At 38.9% G+C, this 16,813-nt stretch overlaps 1 protein-coding gene across 1 annotated transcript in view; it reads left to right on the top strand.

Annotated features, from left to right (window-relative positions):
- The window catches only part of Dcdc1 (doublecortin domain containing 1), a 367,448-nt gene that overhangs the window by 11,522 nt on the left and 339,113 nt on the right, over positions 1 to 16,813 (top strand). Inside the window, 2 exon segments of the mRNA XM_055602817.1 lie at positions 4,323 to 4,460; positions 4,463 to 4,527. Of these exon segments, the coding sequence (XP_055458792.1) occupies positions 4,323 to 4,460; positions 4,463 to 4,527 (203 nt within the window).

Here is a 16,813-nt window from a genome sequence, read left to right as displayed (position 1 = left end):
GTGTGTGTGTGTGTGTGTGTGTGTGTGTGTGTGTGTGTGTGTGTGTGCCTGGGCCACAAAGAGTGCCAGGTGCCTTTGGATTCCAGAAGAGAACATAAGATTCCCTCAAGCTGGAGTTACAAGTGGTTGTGTGCTTCCCAGTTCAAGTGTAAGGATCTGAAAGCAGGTTTCCTGAAGAGAACCAAGTTATTTTAAGCTTCTCTTCAGCCCTGAGCTTCTAATTCCTACAAAGGTAGCAGACAGACTTTGTCCAGAAGGCCTCACTCTGAGCAAGATGGCGCGTCTCAGCGCTTCGTGTAAGGCACAGATCCACTTGCTTCCTGCCACCATTGTTCTGTCTTTGGCCAGCCTTGTGTTCAAGCTGCTCATCACGTCATGTGTCTCAGCCTTCACCTACACTATTTTTTCCTCCCAGTTTTTGCTTTTCTATTTCTTCTTCTATTGAACGTATCCTTTGGAATCCTGCCTGAACTGCCATTTGAAGGTCTTTATTCCATGGAGTTTCATGAGGTGCCTCTACCCCGTGTTCTCTCAGTTCTTGTGTACTATTGACCTATCACCTGCCACACAACATGCTGTCTTTCTCTCTTCTTAGACCAAGAACTATTTGCAGTTTTCTGAGAGCAGTGTCCACAGTAGGAAATGAATGAGTTGGACAATGTACACTTACTAAATAAATATTTGAAGAATTATTTATGTACTGTAGAGGGCATAGACTGACATATCATGAGTTCCTCAGTCATTATTTCACTTCACTGTTTTTTTTTTGTTTTGTTTTGTTTTGTTTTTTTTTTTTCTCCACAGGGTCTCTCCCTGAGTTTGTAGCTCACCAATTGTCTGAGCGGAATAGGCAAGCAAGCCCCAGGGACCATCATTTTTTCCCTCTCTTCCATACTGAAATTAAAGTGTGAGACACTGTCTCACAATGGTTTTGTAGGTGTCGAGAATCCAAACTTAGAATCCACTCACGCTTGTGGGACAAGCATTTTTAACCAACTGGTCCACTTCCCCAGGCCCTATGCCAATAATGTTTACAGCTTATTTCAACCCCAAAGTTTTACAATCTTGGAGCCAGTGCCTAGTGTATGCCGAGCCTCTGAGTGCATTTGCTTCGGCTTATTCTGGGTTATCCTCCATGATACATCAAGAAAGCCATTATAATGAAATGGTTAATAAGGAGTGTAGAAGTCTAGGGTTTTTTTTCTCAACATACAAAGAAAAGAAATCAATCCCGAAAGTAAAAAAATGTCTTGCTTAATGTCAACCCAATAGCCGCTGAGGTACTAGGCATGCTCTGATCTAACTTACTTGATGAGTATTCCACATATATTTGTTGGGCATTGCAGAGTCCTGCCCACTGTGTCTGATGCTGGCGTCTCAGAAAGGAATACATTCTTATTTTGTGAAATACACAGCAATCACATGGTTTACGATGTGCCCAGATGCCAGCAGTTATGAGCTTAAAACATACTGCTTGTGCTAGAAGTGCTCAGAGTCTAGTCAGAGAAGAGGGTGGCATGTGCACTGATACGCACTCCTTGTCCCTCTGCAGAGGGGCTTCCTCAAAGTTCGCTGTTGGAGTTGTTCTCAAGCAGAAGAAACATTTTTCAGTTGCCCCAAAAGAAAGGATGATAGTTGACACCAAGTGTGAAGCCGCTGGGAAAGCCACAGGACATTCCACAACACACAGGAATAGCCTCAGCAACAACAATAACAAATGTGGAGATGTCCATTGTTGCTGAGGCTGAGAAACCTTCTTGTACTTGCTCAGGGACCCAAAGAGCTATAAGAGTCACAGCTGCTTTTAGAGTGACTGTAACAGTTAAGTGGCCAGATCGTATATATTATTATATTAGATATAATATGTGGTCCTGCAACAAAAGCAGCTAGATAGCGCTAAGTAGGGAGTTATGTAATGTGGGGAAGTGTTACGATGCACGGATATATGACCATTTTAAATTCTAGTTCCTTGATACTCGAGGCCCTTCCTGTGCAGTGAAGGAAACAGTACAAAGGTTAGGGAAGTAGGCTACACAGCCATCCTGCTGGGATCCCTCTCAGACCTACTTATTGTGTATACTGCAGGGATCTATTGTTATTTCATCCCAATCTCATTCTCTTCATCCACAAAATCAAGAAAATAGCACCTACTTTCAGATTACAGAAAGGAAAAGCAAATAGAATTTCCCTGGAAGTTCCAGAACTGCGGAAGGATGTGGGCTTGGCGAAGGTACAGAGATCCCAGGCTCAGGTCTTGTCTCTGGAGTTTTAGCCGTGTTGTTGATCCAGTGGAGCACCAGCATGAGTTAATCACCTTAGTACAGTTTCTTTACAAATCAATCTTAGCTTGCTTTAGTTCTATACAATTTTGTATATTTTGAGTGGGTTGTCTACTGGCACATCAGAACTTAGCGGGCAGAGAAAGAATAAAACAAATGAAAACTTGAGTTTTCCCGTGCTTATTGTTTTAAAATGAACATAAAACCAGAAAGCAGAAATATCTTTAAAATGCATATGAAATTGTGACATTATACACGAGCCCTTCGTAGGTTTAAACTGGACAAGATTCCAATGCTTAGAAGAAGAAATAAAGTCTCGTATCTAACCAAGAAGCTACTTGCAATTGATACCTGCTAGCAAAGGGAATATCAGTTTTCTCCAATGGAGTATCACTCGGTTTCTTAGTCACCCTCCTGGGCAGGCACCATGTCCAAGAATAGTTGGTCAACATAAAAGAGACTCCATGATTGTTCCATCTTTGTGTGCACATGCACGAGTGAGAGAGAGGGACAGAGACAGCCACACAGACACAGACAGACAGACAGAGACTTTGGTTTCTAGTTTGTTTTGATTTTTTTGAGACAGAAAAAGAACATGAAGTTGAGAGGTAAAGAGGGGGAGGGGAAATAATATAATCAAAATATATAGTGGCCTGTAATTCTTGGCATTGTTTAAATTTTATTTATGCAGCCATTTCTAGGTGAGACTATTTCTCCTTGTTTCTCTCTGTGCGCCTCTCTTTTCAGCTCCAGGTAACTACCTTTGTTCTTTTCCTATAGGTTTAACCTAAATTCTTAAGATTTCATATAAATGGAATCATATGTCACGTCTCTTCTTTCACTTCGTGCAATGTTTTTGAGACTTGTTTTCATTGCAGTATGTATCAGCATTTCGTTCCTTGTTATGGTTGGATAAATATCCCATCATGTCTAGATACTATAATCTATCCATTTGCCCATGTGCTGCTATGACCATAATGTGTATATATATGTATGTATATGTGTGTGTGTGTGTGTGTGTGTGTGTGTATGTGTGTGTGTGTAAAAGCGCCATTTCTACATGAAAGAAATCGCGGTGTGTACTACCGGAGGATCACATAGAATTTTGAGCATGTAATTAAGGTATTCTTGGGTGTATATAAATAGACATTTCTCTCATTAGTGAAAATAAGAACAGATGAAGGAGGTATCACTGTGTTTCTGTATAATTTGTAGTTAAAAAAAAAATCTAAAACCAATTGAGTGCACAAGCAGGATAAATGGTTCAGGTAAATTATTTACTTACCAAATGAAACCCCTTAAAAAAGGAGGAAGAGTGACAGCTACTGAGATGTCATATGCTACATGCCTGTTTTCACGCGTATACTTTTTTGCAGCCTTACATAGTAATTTAGCTGCATTCCCATTAACATTGGTGGGAGTTCGAAACTGAAATCCCCGCACACGTCTTTGAAAATATGTAGGTCAAAGCAAACTGTTAATGAAAAGCCTTTCTTCACATGCAATGAAGTAGCTTAGAAAGTGCCTTCCTGCTCCTCACAGAAGGACTGCGGAAGGTCACTGATTAGAGGTCATCAGCTTTAAAGCAACAGCAAAAGAAAACATATTATGGAAGAAATGGTGTTTCCCCAAAGGAAAGGACACAAGAGTTCAGGTGTCGTGTTGTTTTACAGTAGCGAAGGACACTGGACCCCTTCAATGGACTCTTGAAGCTGGGTGCGTGCGATCAGGGATAGACGCACGCTAAGGTGAATTTTAATTAGGACTAAATTGTGGTATTACTCTTTCATACCCCGAACATCTGTTCCTTTCAGAAATGATGATTTATGCAGGCGATCAGAGCAGACAGCTTGCTATAGCTTATGTCACGGTTAGTGGGAAGCTGGAGAAGCTGGAGGTAGCATTTCAGAAAACCAGCATCTAAATGGAGACGGGCCAGTGTGTATGACACAGGAAATAGGGAGAAGGGAAGCATGATGTGTCCATCTTTAAACTCTGATGCCAAATACTGGCTGAATTTTAAAAAAAGAAAAACTATCTTAGACCATCTGTTGTTAATGAAGAAAGCAACTTGGACAATGCATGGGTTGATGCTTCCCGCTGATGTCAAAAGACAGGAAACCAAGCACGTCCTTTCCAGAAGGATGAAGATGCTTCCTCAGCAGGTGTCAGTGAGAATTCTGGCCTTAAGAATGGCATGAGGCAGGATGGGCATGCGATTACAGTGGGAAAGGAAACAAGGAGAAAAGTAACTTTGTACTAAGGTTAAAGTATCCATCAAATTTCAAAGTGTATATGGCTTTAAAAATATACTTATTCCCCTTCAAACATTGAACTGATACATGAAGAAAGCTTTACATATTAGCCGAAGTATTCACCTGTTTAAAAATGTGCTCATAACATTAACAACATGAATTATTTTAACAAAACAATGATATTACTCAGTCAACATAGTTGGCCATTTTCCTAATAAAAAGTTACATTTACACTGGAAGGAAATTTCTCATGGTTCAATATAAGATATTTATATTGAAGCTAGTCTAACATAGCTTCAAATATTAAACTGCCTTTTTTCATTTAGGATAAAACCAAAAAGCACTGTGTAGTCCTTAGAAGTATAAGTAAATTCTGAAATAACTAAAATCATATTTAAAATATTTACATAAAATTAAGAAATAAATCTGGATAGACATGGGAAAATTATCAATGACAATGATAATTGGTAATGATCAAGCAAATTTAAAAACAATAAAGTTTGAAATATGCCTTGTCATGTGAACACATGGTTTTAGAAGGTTTTTGTTCTTCTTAGGACAGTTTTTCAAAGATGTTTTCATTTATGTGTGCATGTGTTGTGTTGTGTGTGTGTGTGTGTGTGTGTGTGTGTGTGTGTGTGTGTACTGGTACCTATTGAGGCCAGAGATGTTGACCACCTATAGCTAGAGTGACTGGCAGTTGTGAGCAACCTAACGTAGGTGTTGGGAACCAAACAGAGTTTGTATGGTTTTTTTTTTCCTAACAGTCTTTACTTTTAATTATTGAACCATTTCTCCAGCCCCTCGCATATCATCTTTGATATCAAGAAACTAATGAGAATCTGAAGAAATACTTTATAGGTAGATATTTGTGATCAACCTTAATCATCTTAGTAATAATAATGACTATAATTCTTTAAGAACTCATTAGAGACAGGCGCATCCTGTTTAGGTTTTCACCTTGGCTTTACTGCCCATTGATTATGAGGCCTCGGATTATTGCGCTTCATTGGGCCTCAATTGCATCACCTGAAAGTGGGGATGATGGTAGTGTTCCCTTCACAGAGCTGCTGCAAAGAGTCACCCTCAGGTTCTGCATGCAGTATGAGGCCTGGCATCCAGGAAGGTCCCAGTAAGTATTTCCTATTTTTCATCTTTAGGACTCATACATACACAACTAATAGAAATTACTTTTCTTATTAATAAAAAAATCTTCCTGTGAACTCAATATAGGTGTCCATCTTTGGCTTACATATTTTCACTGTATTGAACTATTTTAAATCGGTTATTGCTCAAAACAGATTAATGATTGACTAGCTAATAGGAAGTTTTATCATAACAACGATTTCATCTAGTCATTTATATGGTTGTTTTATAACCACGGTCAGTAAAGAGCATTGTACTAGTTAGGTTTTTTTTTTTTTTTTTCTGTCCATTTGACACAAACTAGAGTCATTGGAAAGGAAGGAGCCTCCATTGAGGAAATGCATCCATAAGATCTGGCTGAAGACAAGCCTGTGGGGCATTTTCTTAGTGATTGCTAAGGAAGGGCCCAGCCCATTGGGAGTGGGCTGGTAGTCCTGTGTTCTTTAAGAAAGCAGGCTGAGCAAGCTCTGGTGAGCAAGTCAGTAGGCAGCACTCCTCCATGGCCTCTGCACCAATTCCTACCCTGCGTTAGATCCTGTCCTGACTCCTTTAGTGATGTGTGAGTGTAAATCAGATGTATTTCCTCTCCTCCCCAAGGAGGAAATTTGCATTTGGTTGTGGTGTTTTATCACACTGATAGTAACACTACCTAGGACAAGCATCTATCAAGGATGTGGGAAGTTTGGGCTGCACTTCCTTTTACCTGCAGGTTTGAGTTATGAGTAAAAGAAGTTATTTTAGACAATACAACAAATTGAGAAGTTTACTGTAACCTCTTCCCCAGAGATTCTGAAAAAAATAAAGAAGGATGTATATCTCTTGGATTGTTAAAATGTAGTCACTTAGAGATAGATGATGGATTAGAGAGCATCTTGAGTTCAATTCAGTCTGCAGCTCTATGCTGTGGTAGTAAAAATGGGTTAATATTCATTCTCCCATGGTACACATTCTTAAGCTGGAAGTTTGTATATAAATAAAATTATCATTTCTGATTTTTTGTCATCACTGAGCAAATTATTTAAAATAGATAATGAATCAAGAATCTTTTTTTCTTATAATTTGTGGAATTTAAAGAATTTTCACAATTTATAAACTCATGATAGAACATTACTGTTTACTATATTTGTAAGATATTTGCCTAAATACAATTTTAAGGATAAAGTTTAAAAAAAAAACAAAACTGACAGCTATGGTTAACTAAATGCTGAACTTTGCTGACACAACTAAAAGCTGGCTGGGTCAATAAGAAATTGTTGGAAGGAAAAACTAAAGATAGCATGTAATTTTTCAGTAAATTAAATTTGAGCTATGGAGCAGAAATAAGGGTGGGGTGAGGAGGACACAGCTGAGATCACGTGGTAAAATAAGGTCATTCATTCAGAAAAGTTCTCCTAAGCTCTGGACTCAGCAAAGGGGAAAATGGTTGTTTTAGAACAGGTGGGAAACCAGCAAAAAATGCATTCATTTTTTATGAAGGTAAATAATTAAGAAATTTTAAATGAAGGCCAAAATAATAACATTCTTTAGTAAGCTCTGTAGTACCAGAATCATTGCATGTGGGTTTGAACCCATGATTTGCTACCTTTAGAACTCCTAGACATGGCTTTAGTGAGCATACAGCACTTGTTACCACAGGGCATTTCTTAAATGTGTGTATTCATGGGATGATAAAGGTATTGAGAAAAATCTAAGGACATGAAATGTTGAACTAATGGAAAATGAAAAGCTTTGGATTTTTAATTTTTTTTTTTTTCCGTGACAAGTTTTCTCTGTGTAGTTTTGGCTGCCCTGGACTCATTTTGTAGACCAGGCCAGCCCAGCCTCTACCTCCCTGAGTGCTGGGATTACAGGCACGCGCCACTGAGCCAGGTCAGATTTTTAACTTTTTCAGGTTAGCGACCTTGTTGGAAAGTTTTGCTCTCTCCCAGCTATCTCTTGGATTAGTTGTTAAAGACATATTAGTAAATTTTGTGGATATTATACACAGCAGCATCACCTTTAGGAAAAGTGCTTTTTCCTCAGCAATTAATAATTACCATATAAACTCTCTTGGCACCATGAAATTATACTCTTGAAGAAAAAAAAATAAAAAGGTTAAAGAAATAAATGAAACAATGCAGGAGAGCCTGCTCCCCTCACTCCAGTTTGCAGTAGTAGTTTTGTAGTCTCTGTCTTGGGGTCTTTCATAACCTCCAACCTGGTGATGAACCTTTTTTTCCCCTGTGGCTATTTTTCTTTCCTGGTCTCAGGCTTCCCTCTGCATCCATTACTCTCCTGTGCACATATCTTTGCTTCCAAAGAATGAAATTGTAGGAGATAATTTTTTTTTTCAGATCTTGAGAAACACCTTTTCACTAATGGTTATTCAGAGTGGGTATTTTTTCAATGTGAAAAGTCATATTTTTGCCTCTTGAGCAGTTTGTTGGGTAATTTCTTTGGCAATATCCTTTTTTTTTTTCTCTCTTCTCTGATTTTGTGGTTTCTACTTTTTAAATGTAAAGCCTGTGAAATAAACAGCATTTTCTTATCTGGAGATTTAATATTATGGTTTTTTTTTAAGAGTTTATTTTTTTGACAATTTCATGCATGTACATAACATATACTGACCCCTCTCTCTGTTCACCTCCTCTCACCTCTCTGCTACCTCTGCCTGCGCTCCCCATGTCTACAACTCTCAGTTGTTTGCAGCCCACTGAGTTTATGTAGTATCTCTGAGCGGGTCCACAACTGGAAGCAATGACTTCTTCCACTGCCAGAACCCACCAGTCACCAGTAGTTCGGCAGAGAGGAGTGTCCCTATAGCTCCCCCTCTTTCTATGGCTGATCGTTAACAGGCTCTGTTTTCTGTGGTCCAAGTGAAACTATTTTGAGTTTGTGATTACAGTCATCATGTTGTTATACCCAGTTCTCGAGCCCCCAAAAGATCTACAGGAATTGACTCCATTGCAAAACACACGAGGGTCTTTTTATTGTAAATTACAAGCTGCAGCTTGGGCCCACAACAGCCACCGCCAAAGCGGTGGGAGCTGAGCATGCTGCGCCCAGGTTTGTTGGGTGATATATAGATTCTGGTCCCTCCCAGCATGCCCAAGGCAGGGACGATTCCTGCCTGGCAAGCATCTATTGGTCAAAATACTACATTTTGAATTGATTGGCTATATAGGAAGGTCCCCAGACCATAATGACCTGGTGTCCCTCCCTAGGGGAATGGGCCAGTTTCCTAGCAACTGTTATCTCTAGTGGGTGGGGAAAGAATGCAGTAAGGTGGTCCTTCCCCTCAGGGCATTACTAGACTTCTCCACCCACATAGTTCAGGCCTTAATAATAGTTGCTAATTTTTAATCTTTTTGGTCTCTCAATGTGACCTCTGGAGGATGGGATTTCACAGCCTTCACTCTATCTTTGGCTTCTTACATATCTCCTGCTCCCTTTTCTGCTGTGTTCTCTGAGCCTTAGAGGGTGTGGTATAAATGTTTTATTTAGGGCTAAACACCCAGCTGTCATTTATTCTCAGCACCTTGGGCAGCTCTGAGTCTCAGCATTCATGCTGTTCACTGTAAAGAGGAGCTTCTCTGCTTAAAGCTGTGAGTCGCTTCTGTAAATGAACATATATATTAAGAACACAGTTTGATGTTAACTTAGTTGCCTTACTTGGGCCTATGACCTTGCTAGGCCTGGGTTGTTAATTGATCTTGTAGGATCAGACTTGAGTTCTCTCCTGTAGTGTGGACCTTAAATCCAACTGGAGGTTATCTCTATAACCAACTGTAGATGTGGGCACTTCTTATCCAATATTCTGGCTTTTGTGGCTCATAGATTCACATCTAGATAAGACCAATGATGTTTTTTTGTTTGATTGTTTGTTTGTTTGTTTGTTTTTTTTCCTTTCAGCAACCTGCTTAGCATTCTGGAATTCCAAAAGCTAGAAAGCTAGCAGAGAGGAGGTTTCTATTTCTTTTCCAGCTTTCTTCCTCTTAACTGAGTTGTGAGACGTCTGGCAATGTGGTCTTCTCTTCTCCTTCTAGCGGACAAGCTAGAGAACTGACAAGCGCCTGTATTGTTTTGGAAGCCCCCGAGGCTTCCTTGAGAAACTTCTGTAAAGGAACTGGGGATTTCATGTAGATACTGCCTCTCTGGACAGCATTATCTCTCATCAGGAGAGCTCCCTTTAGTCTCTCTTTCATATTTTGATTTTGGTTCTAAGATAGTAGAGTTTCATATGGCTTTTCATACTACCTTCAGTTTGGTTAAACTTCCCAACCTGACCCCACACCTCCCCAATCTTCATCTCTTCCTCCCAGATTTAATAACCATACTATACACCCTCTTACTTTTCTTTTACCTATATTCTACTGTTTCCTCTCCCCTAAGTTGTCCTCCATTTGTGTGTGTGTGTGTATGTGTGTGGTGTGTGTGTGTGTGTGTAGTAAGCATTAGTGTTTTATATTAGCTTATTACTTTTTTTAAATGTGCGTTAATCCACCATCAGCAAGTAAAAGTAAAGAACTTAAAAGTGGGCTTCATTTCTGTAGATACAAATATGTCTTTGTAAGGAATAGGCTTTCTTGGAGATTTTACAGGGTCTTAAGTGATGGGTTTCCTTAACTTGGACTTTTCTGAGAGATGAGGTATACAGTTGTCAGTGTCTTTAGGTATTTTATTTCTGTAATCAGACAGACTCTGCTAATTTCAGCAGTCCAGCCAGTGATCGAGTGGAGGAGGAGATTATGTGTAGTTTAAAGTACTTTCATTTAATTTCCTTTGTTTCATAAATTACCTTCACTTTCAGCTCTCCAGGTGCATCTGACCCCCAGTCTTTCTGAATTACTCTTCAGAGGAAGAATCCCTGTCTTTTCTGATGCAAAAGGATAGTTTCTGGAATGCTTGATGTAGGGAAGGGAATGGAACTGAGGATGTGTTTGTTTTCATTAACTAATTCATCTGATTTAGTCCAAGTTTTCAAGTACCTGATTTCTCAAAATTCTGAGTCTTTCTAGATTCTGAAATACAAATCCAGTTTAGTGTTGTGGCTCAAGTTTCAATGTTTCTGCTGACTTATTTACTAGTAAATTATCTTCATTTCTGAGTGTTTTTATTTTTTTATTTTTTGGAAAAGGGGCTAGGCTATGTTTTTTTATTTGACATTATAATGGAGTTTAAAATAAAAAGTCATTTCAATAATCTCTTTCTACACTTGGTTGTTTTTGGAGAGTCTCTTAGTATTTGCATATATTAATGTTAAAAAAAAAAAAACAGTTCAACTGATCAAGACCCTAATACTTCCTTTTGTCATACTTCCTGTAAGCAGTGTTTTCAAGTATGGCACATAGAACATCAGCAGTAGAATTATCTGGATTTCCTGTATAGAATTTATTCCACTCACCCTTTTGAGTTAAGAATGGCTTTGGTTTGGAGCTGGGGAATCTAAATATTTACAAATATCTTCAGATGAATCTCAGCCCCACTAAAACTTAAGAACTCTCCTTGCATTGTTTTTCAATGCTTTTGTTCTTAATTAATGCATAAAATAGTAAATACTATGGGTACCATGAGATTGTTATTTTGATGTAAGTTGTATATTAATTCAGTTCGGTATAAACATTGTATCCTCAAACATTTATTACTTCGTTGTGTTAAAACACAGATTTTTTTTTTTTTTTTTGTAGTGTTCTTTCTTTCTTGGTTTTCTATACTTCTTACATTGTTTATTGTGGGAGAGAAAAAAATAAAGACCATGGAAAGATATCAAGTTGCTGGATTAGGACAAACTCATAGGTCAGAAAGCAGGAAATGAAAGTACCTACAAGTTTTCAGAGAAGTTATGTGCAGGAAATATGCTTAAGGAGATATAGATATAATCTTGTGTCCATATGCAAACATTTCAGTAATCACCATGTTATCACTGAGTTTCCATGTAAGTATTCAAGTAACAGTTTATCTACATCATATAAATAGTGGGATTTATGAGATGTCTTTAAACTACAAAGAAGTTCTGACTTCTGTTGTTTCCTTTTTCCCCCAACATAATAGTTTTATTAATTAATTGGGAATTTCAAACAATGTACCCCAATCACACTTCCATCCCTTTCAGGTACACTCCCCTGGCCCCTTGTGCCCAGACTTCTGTTGTTTTCAGCATTCATTGATTTGTAAATAATTCTATAAGTATAAACAAATAAAATCTGAAGGGAAAATTTGAATGTAAGAAAAGCCCAATTCAATTAAAACTATAATACTGTGAGCATATAATGTTCTCACATATAAATCAGTGGCTGTCCCAGCAGAGAGTGTCCCAATAGTCCTGGTAAAATAATTTATACAACTGTTGGAGAGATTCCAAAAGAAGCACCCTGAGTAAGAATGTTTGATTAAGGGTGCTGACTGAGAGCCCTCCGAAGGGCGGGTCATCCATCATTAGCAAGCTGGGAGCTCTCTAAGAGCTTTTAGGAGATTTGAGGGAATGTTCATCAATACTAGCTATTATTACTTAAAAATCTGTGTTTTTTAACCGCTTAGGTTAAAATATTTTAAAATGGCCTATTTTTTTAAATATAAATATAGAATTTGATAATTTTATTCACAAGAGGTTATAAGTAGTTGTCTTTACTTATTTATGTGAAATTTGAGAATTATATACACAAAATTTTTAGAATGCTTTAAGTTATTACTAGAGATTTATTTATTACTAGAGATTTTTCTTGTGGAGACCAGACTATATGTGAAATAAAAAACAAATAAGAATTTCTACTCTAAATATTTATTTAGTTTATTGGTTGTAGTTAAGGGCAGTAATTAATATTAATTATGTGCAGCACAAACATAAAAAGTATATTAAATCTGAACAGATAAAATATATTTTTAAGCCTTATTTGTGCGCATTTTGTATTTTAATACATTTCACATCTAAAAGTTGAGGGTTTATTCATTTGGCCTCCATACATACCCAGCCACTGAAGTTTCTTGATGACTTTAATTGGTTTCTAGAGGGTGAAGTCGTAGAATTGTATGAAATCACCCGGTTGTGCGACTGCGAACATTGAAGCTTAACTGTTCAGCTGCTAGCCACGCTTGGGAGACTTGGAACCGGAGGCCGTTCTCTGGTGTCCTGGCAAGGAGCTCCCCTCTGCTGTGGACAGCCAGAGCTTCTGTTCCAAGACGGCCCAGGGGATTTTGACTTGAGATCGCTATCACTGAAGCAGGGCCTATAAATATTTTTCTTCTGGCCACTTATGAAATAAGAAACTACTTTGATTTTCCATGAGACAGTATTTTAAGTCAGTGTCTGGGAAAAAAAAAATCATGTTGGGCTCACGACTATTATTTATTTTTAAAAGCGAATTTTTGTTGTTATTTGGAACTGGTAATGATACACTTCTTCCTATGTTTTGGTCTCAAATGTGGCTTATTTAAAATAGTTTAACAGAAGCATTGAAACAAAAGGAGGAGACATCTGTTTTCAGTCAAATGGTGAAGCCGGAAAGGTGGATGAAGTGGGAATTATCTTAGACGTTGGGAAACAGTGCAGAGCAGATGCAATTCCTGAGAGCAAAGGGAAAATGAAGTGGGTCTCACATGTCACCCCGCGTCTGTACCTGAGTGGTTTTCAGATCAGGCGGGGAGAATCCACGAAAAGTACAACAGTTATGTGTGAGCTGTCGGCAGGCAGAGGTGTTCTGAGAGGCTGACGTGCCTGGACGCGAGGAGCAGCAGGGCCAGGGAAGAGTTATTTCTCTAGACAATCGCCGGTGAGGTGTTCGATCAGTTCCTTTTATACATGTGGCTGTTAGGCTGCTCACGTGTAGTCTGAACTCCACAGCTGTCAGAGCGAGAACAGCTAATAGGATGCAAAAGGAAATGTTATACACACACCTGCAGGGAAGGAGATCTTTGTTCTCTATTTGGAGAGAAGTGGTCTTACCGAACTTTTAGGACATCCACGAAGGTCCTGAAACAGGCAGACTGTATCCAAGAGAAATGTAAATCAATAGGTGTTTACATCCAAACAGAGTTAGCCGAAGAGGACTCCTCAAAACCTACTGTGAATTCGATTAATTAACGAAAGGAAAAATATGAATATGACGTGAAAAGAAAAACGGAAGGTTAAAAACAGAGCTAATGGAAGGACTCGGGAAACATCACAGAAGAGGGGGTTGGAAGAACCTAAGAACGGGAAGATGAGGAGGACACCTATGAACTCATAGCAACTGCATCTGCTTGCACAAGCTCTGCACAAAATGGGCTTCATCAACAGTCCGTCTCAGTTGAGGGAGCTTTCATGAGGCCCCACCTCTCCAGAGGAGCTTTGGACAGTTAAAGGTTGCATCGAGAGAGAGTCATATTCCTCAGTGGTATAGCCACAGACAAACTGTTCCCCCTCAAGAAAATAACCTTCCCAGACAGAGCATTGTGAGACGAAACCCTCCAAAAGTACCACTGAGCTTGCTTTGTGTTGGGCATTAATTGCTGGGGCCTGGGGCCTAGTCTTAAGAATAATTTATATACCCAGTGAGACTCCATTGGAGAAAGCTCATTTTCACTTTGTGAGCAGTTGGCGATAGCTTCTGGGTTGAGGAGAGGGGTCACTTCCCCTCTCAGCACTGGGACCTCATCAGGACAGACCCTTGCGGGCCCTGTGCTTGCAGCCACAGTTCCTCTGAGTTCATATGTGCTGTGTTTAGAAGGCCTTCCTTCCTCGATGTCCTCAATTCCCTCGGACTCTTACAGTCTTTCTACTCCCTGTTCCAGAGGGTTCCCTGAGCTGTGAGGGGAGGAAATTGATGGGAGATATCCCATTTAGGACCAAATGTGCCAACGTGTCTCATTCCTTACGCGTTGTCTAGCTGTGCGCCTCTGTGCTTATCCCCATATACTGCAAAGGGAAGCTTCTCTAATGATTGCCACTCAGAACATTGACCTCTGAGTACAGCAGAATGTTAGGAGTCATTTCACTGTTACATTCCTTTGGTAGAACGGTAATATCTGGTGTCCTCCCTCAGGCCTTGCTCTAGCTAGCCTCAAGTTATTGGCCACCAGAACGGTGCTGGGAATGGGCTCTAACTCATGGAGTGGGCTTTATATCAAATACTGGTTGGTTAGCCCCACAACCACTATTGTACTAGTACCTCTTGTATGCAGGAGACCATTGTGGAGTGAATGGTTTGTAGCTGAGTTGGCGGTTACCTTTCTCCTTGGGTAGTGTGCAGAGAACCACGAACACTTGCTCTATGAAAGCCCTAGCTCAGCTCCTCCATGTCCAGTGAGCCATAGCATTGTCTTCAGCAGCAGGGCCTTACTATTGGTTTTGGAGAGCAAACGATAGCTTGGGCTGTTTGGGGACTCCCTTGAGCCAACAACCGGATTAGATGTAAACCATTCCTGGAAATGAAAGCTTCATTTGGGGGTGAGAGATCTCCAGCTGGGGTTCCATCCCCCCATTATTTGGTGGTTCTACTTAGATCACCTTTATATGTGTATATATCTTAGGAAGTTTCTACTGTATTTAGGTTTACTTATTTATTCTACAGGTCTTTTGTTTATATATTATGGCTTCCGATTTTGTGTTCCGAGGGGATTTTTCTCTGCCTTAATAAGTTTTTCTGTGTCTATATATCTTTCTTGTGCTTTTCTTTGACTTTTTTTCCTGTTCATTTGTTTGTTTTGCCCTATTGAGATTTGTTTGTCTTTATTTTATTGTTTTTAAAAAGCCTGTTTGTTTTCTAATAAGAGAGAGCAAGAAAAATGTAGGTTTAGGTGGATGAGGATGTAGGGAGGATCTGGGAGGAGTTGGGGGAACCGTATTCAAAATACAGTGTAGAAAAAAAAAAAAGAGTCCACATACTACTCAAACAAAATCCTACCAGGTTTCAGAGGATCGGGGATAAGATAAGCAAGCAATAAAAACAAAATTAAGTTAAGTTAAGAAATAAATCCACAATAAAAACAAAATTAAGTTAAGAAATAAATCCACAATTAGTAGTCAAGGAAATGCCAAACAGCAGTGCCCAAAGGTCAGTCTGATCAAGGCAGTCCCTGACATGCCCTCATACCACCTGGGGATATGTCAAGTTGACACCTGAAGCTGACTAATACGTATATAGTTAATATACATTTATTTAAACACTTCCCCATATGGTTCCCCAAGGAACTAAACTTAAATCTCAAAAACAAAACAAAACAAAACAAAACAGTTTTCAGGACTCAGGCAAACCATGGCTAAAAGACCAACTCATAATTAAGGACTTAGATTACTATTTTAATTAAACCATTTTATTGTAATGATCAGAGAAAGGAAATAAATCCATACAAATATGCAAAAATAATTTGTATAGTCTGACAAATACCAGTGAAACAGATGAGTGTGTGTGTCTGTGTGTCTACACGATAAATTACCATTTTGCCAGCACAAAACAACTCAGAATCTTAAATCTGATCACAAAAATAAAATTATGATTGATTTCATAGATAACAGGTAGAAATCTTTGTTTACTTCCTCTGATAGACCAAGAATTTTAGATAGAAAAGATAAAAGTACATGCTCAAAACAAACAAACAAACAAACAAACAAACAAACAAACATTAAATGAACTCTATCCAACTGGGCTGGACTTAGACCCCTTATTCATCCGTAGCAGATGTGCAGCTTGGTCATCCTGTGGTCTGGTAACAAAGGAAGAAGGGCCTGTCTCTAACTCTGCTGTCTGCCTCTGGATCACTTTCTCCCCAGGCTGCCTTGTCTGGCCTCAGTGGGAGAGGATGCACTTAGTCCTGTTGTGAATTGCAGTGCCAGGATGGGTTCATACCCCTTAGAATCCTCCCTGTCTCTGAGAAGAAGGTGAGGGGAAATAAAATAAGGGGAGAGGGGCATGAGGGCAGGACTGGGAGGAGAGGAAGGAGAGAGGCTGGGATCAGGCTGGAAAGTAATTAAATAAATAAAATTTTTAAAAAAGAAAATGTTTCTCCTTCAAAAACTAGCATTAATAAGATGAAAAGTTAAGCCACAAGCTTAGAGGATATATTTAGAAAACACGTGTCTGAGAAAACCCCTTTCTTGATGTATAAAGATCTCTGACAATTTAATAGCAAATAAAAATAAATAAATAAATAAATAAATAAATAAATAAATAAATAAATAAA

The sequence above is a fragment of the Psammomys obesus genome, unplaced genomic scaffold (assembly GCF_907164565.1).
Source record: "Psammomys obesus unplaced genomic scaffold, mPsaObe1.curated_primary_1811, whole genome shotgun sequence".
Taxonomy (NCBI): Eukaryota; Metazoa; Chordata; class Mammalia; order Rodentia; family Muridae; genus Psammomys; species Psammomys obesus.
This window is presented reverse-complemented; position numbering and strand designations above follow the sequence as displayed.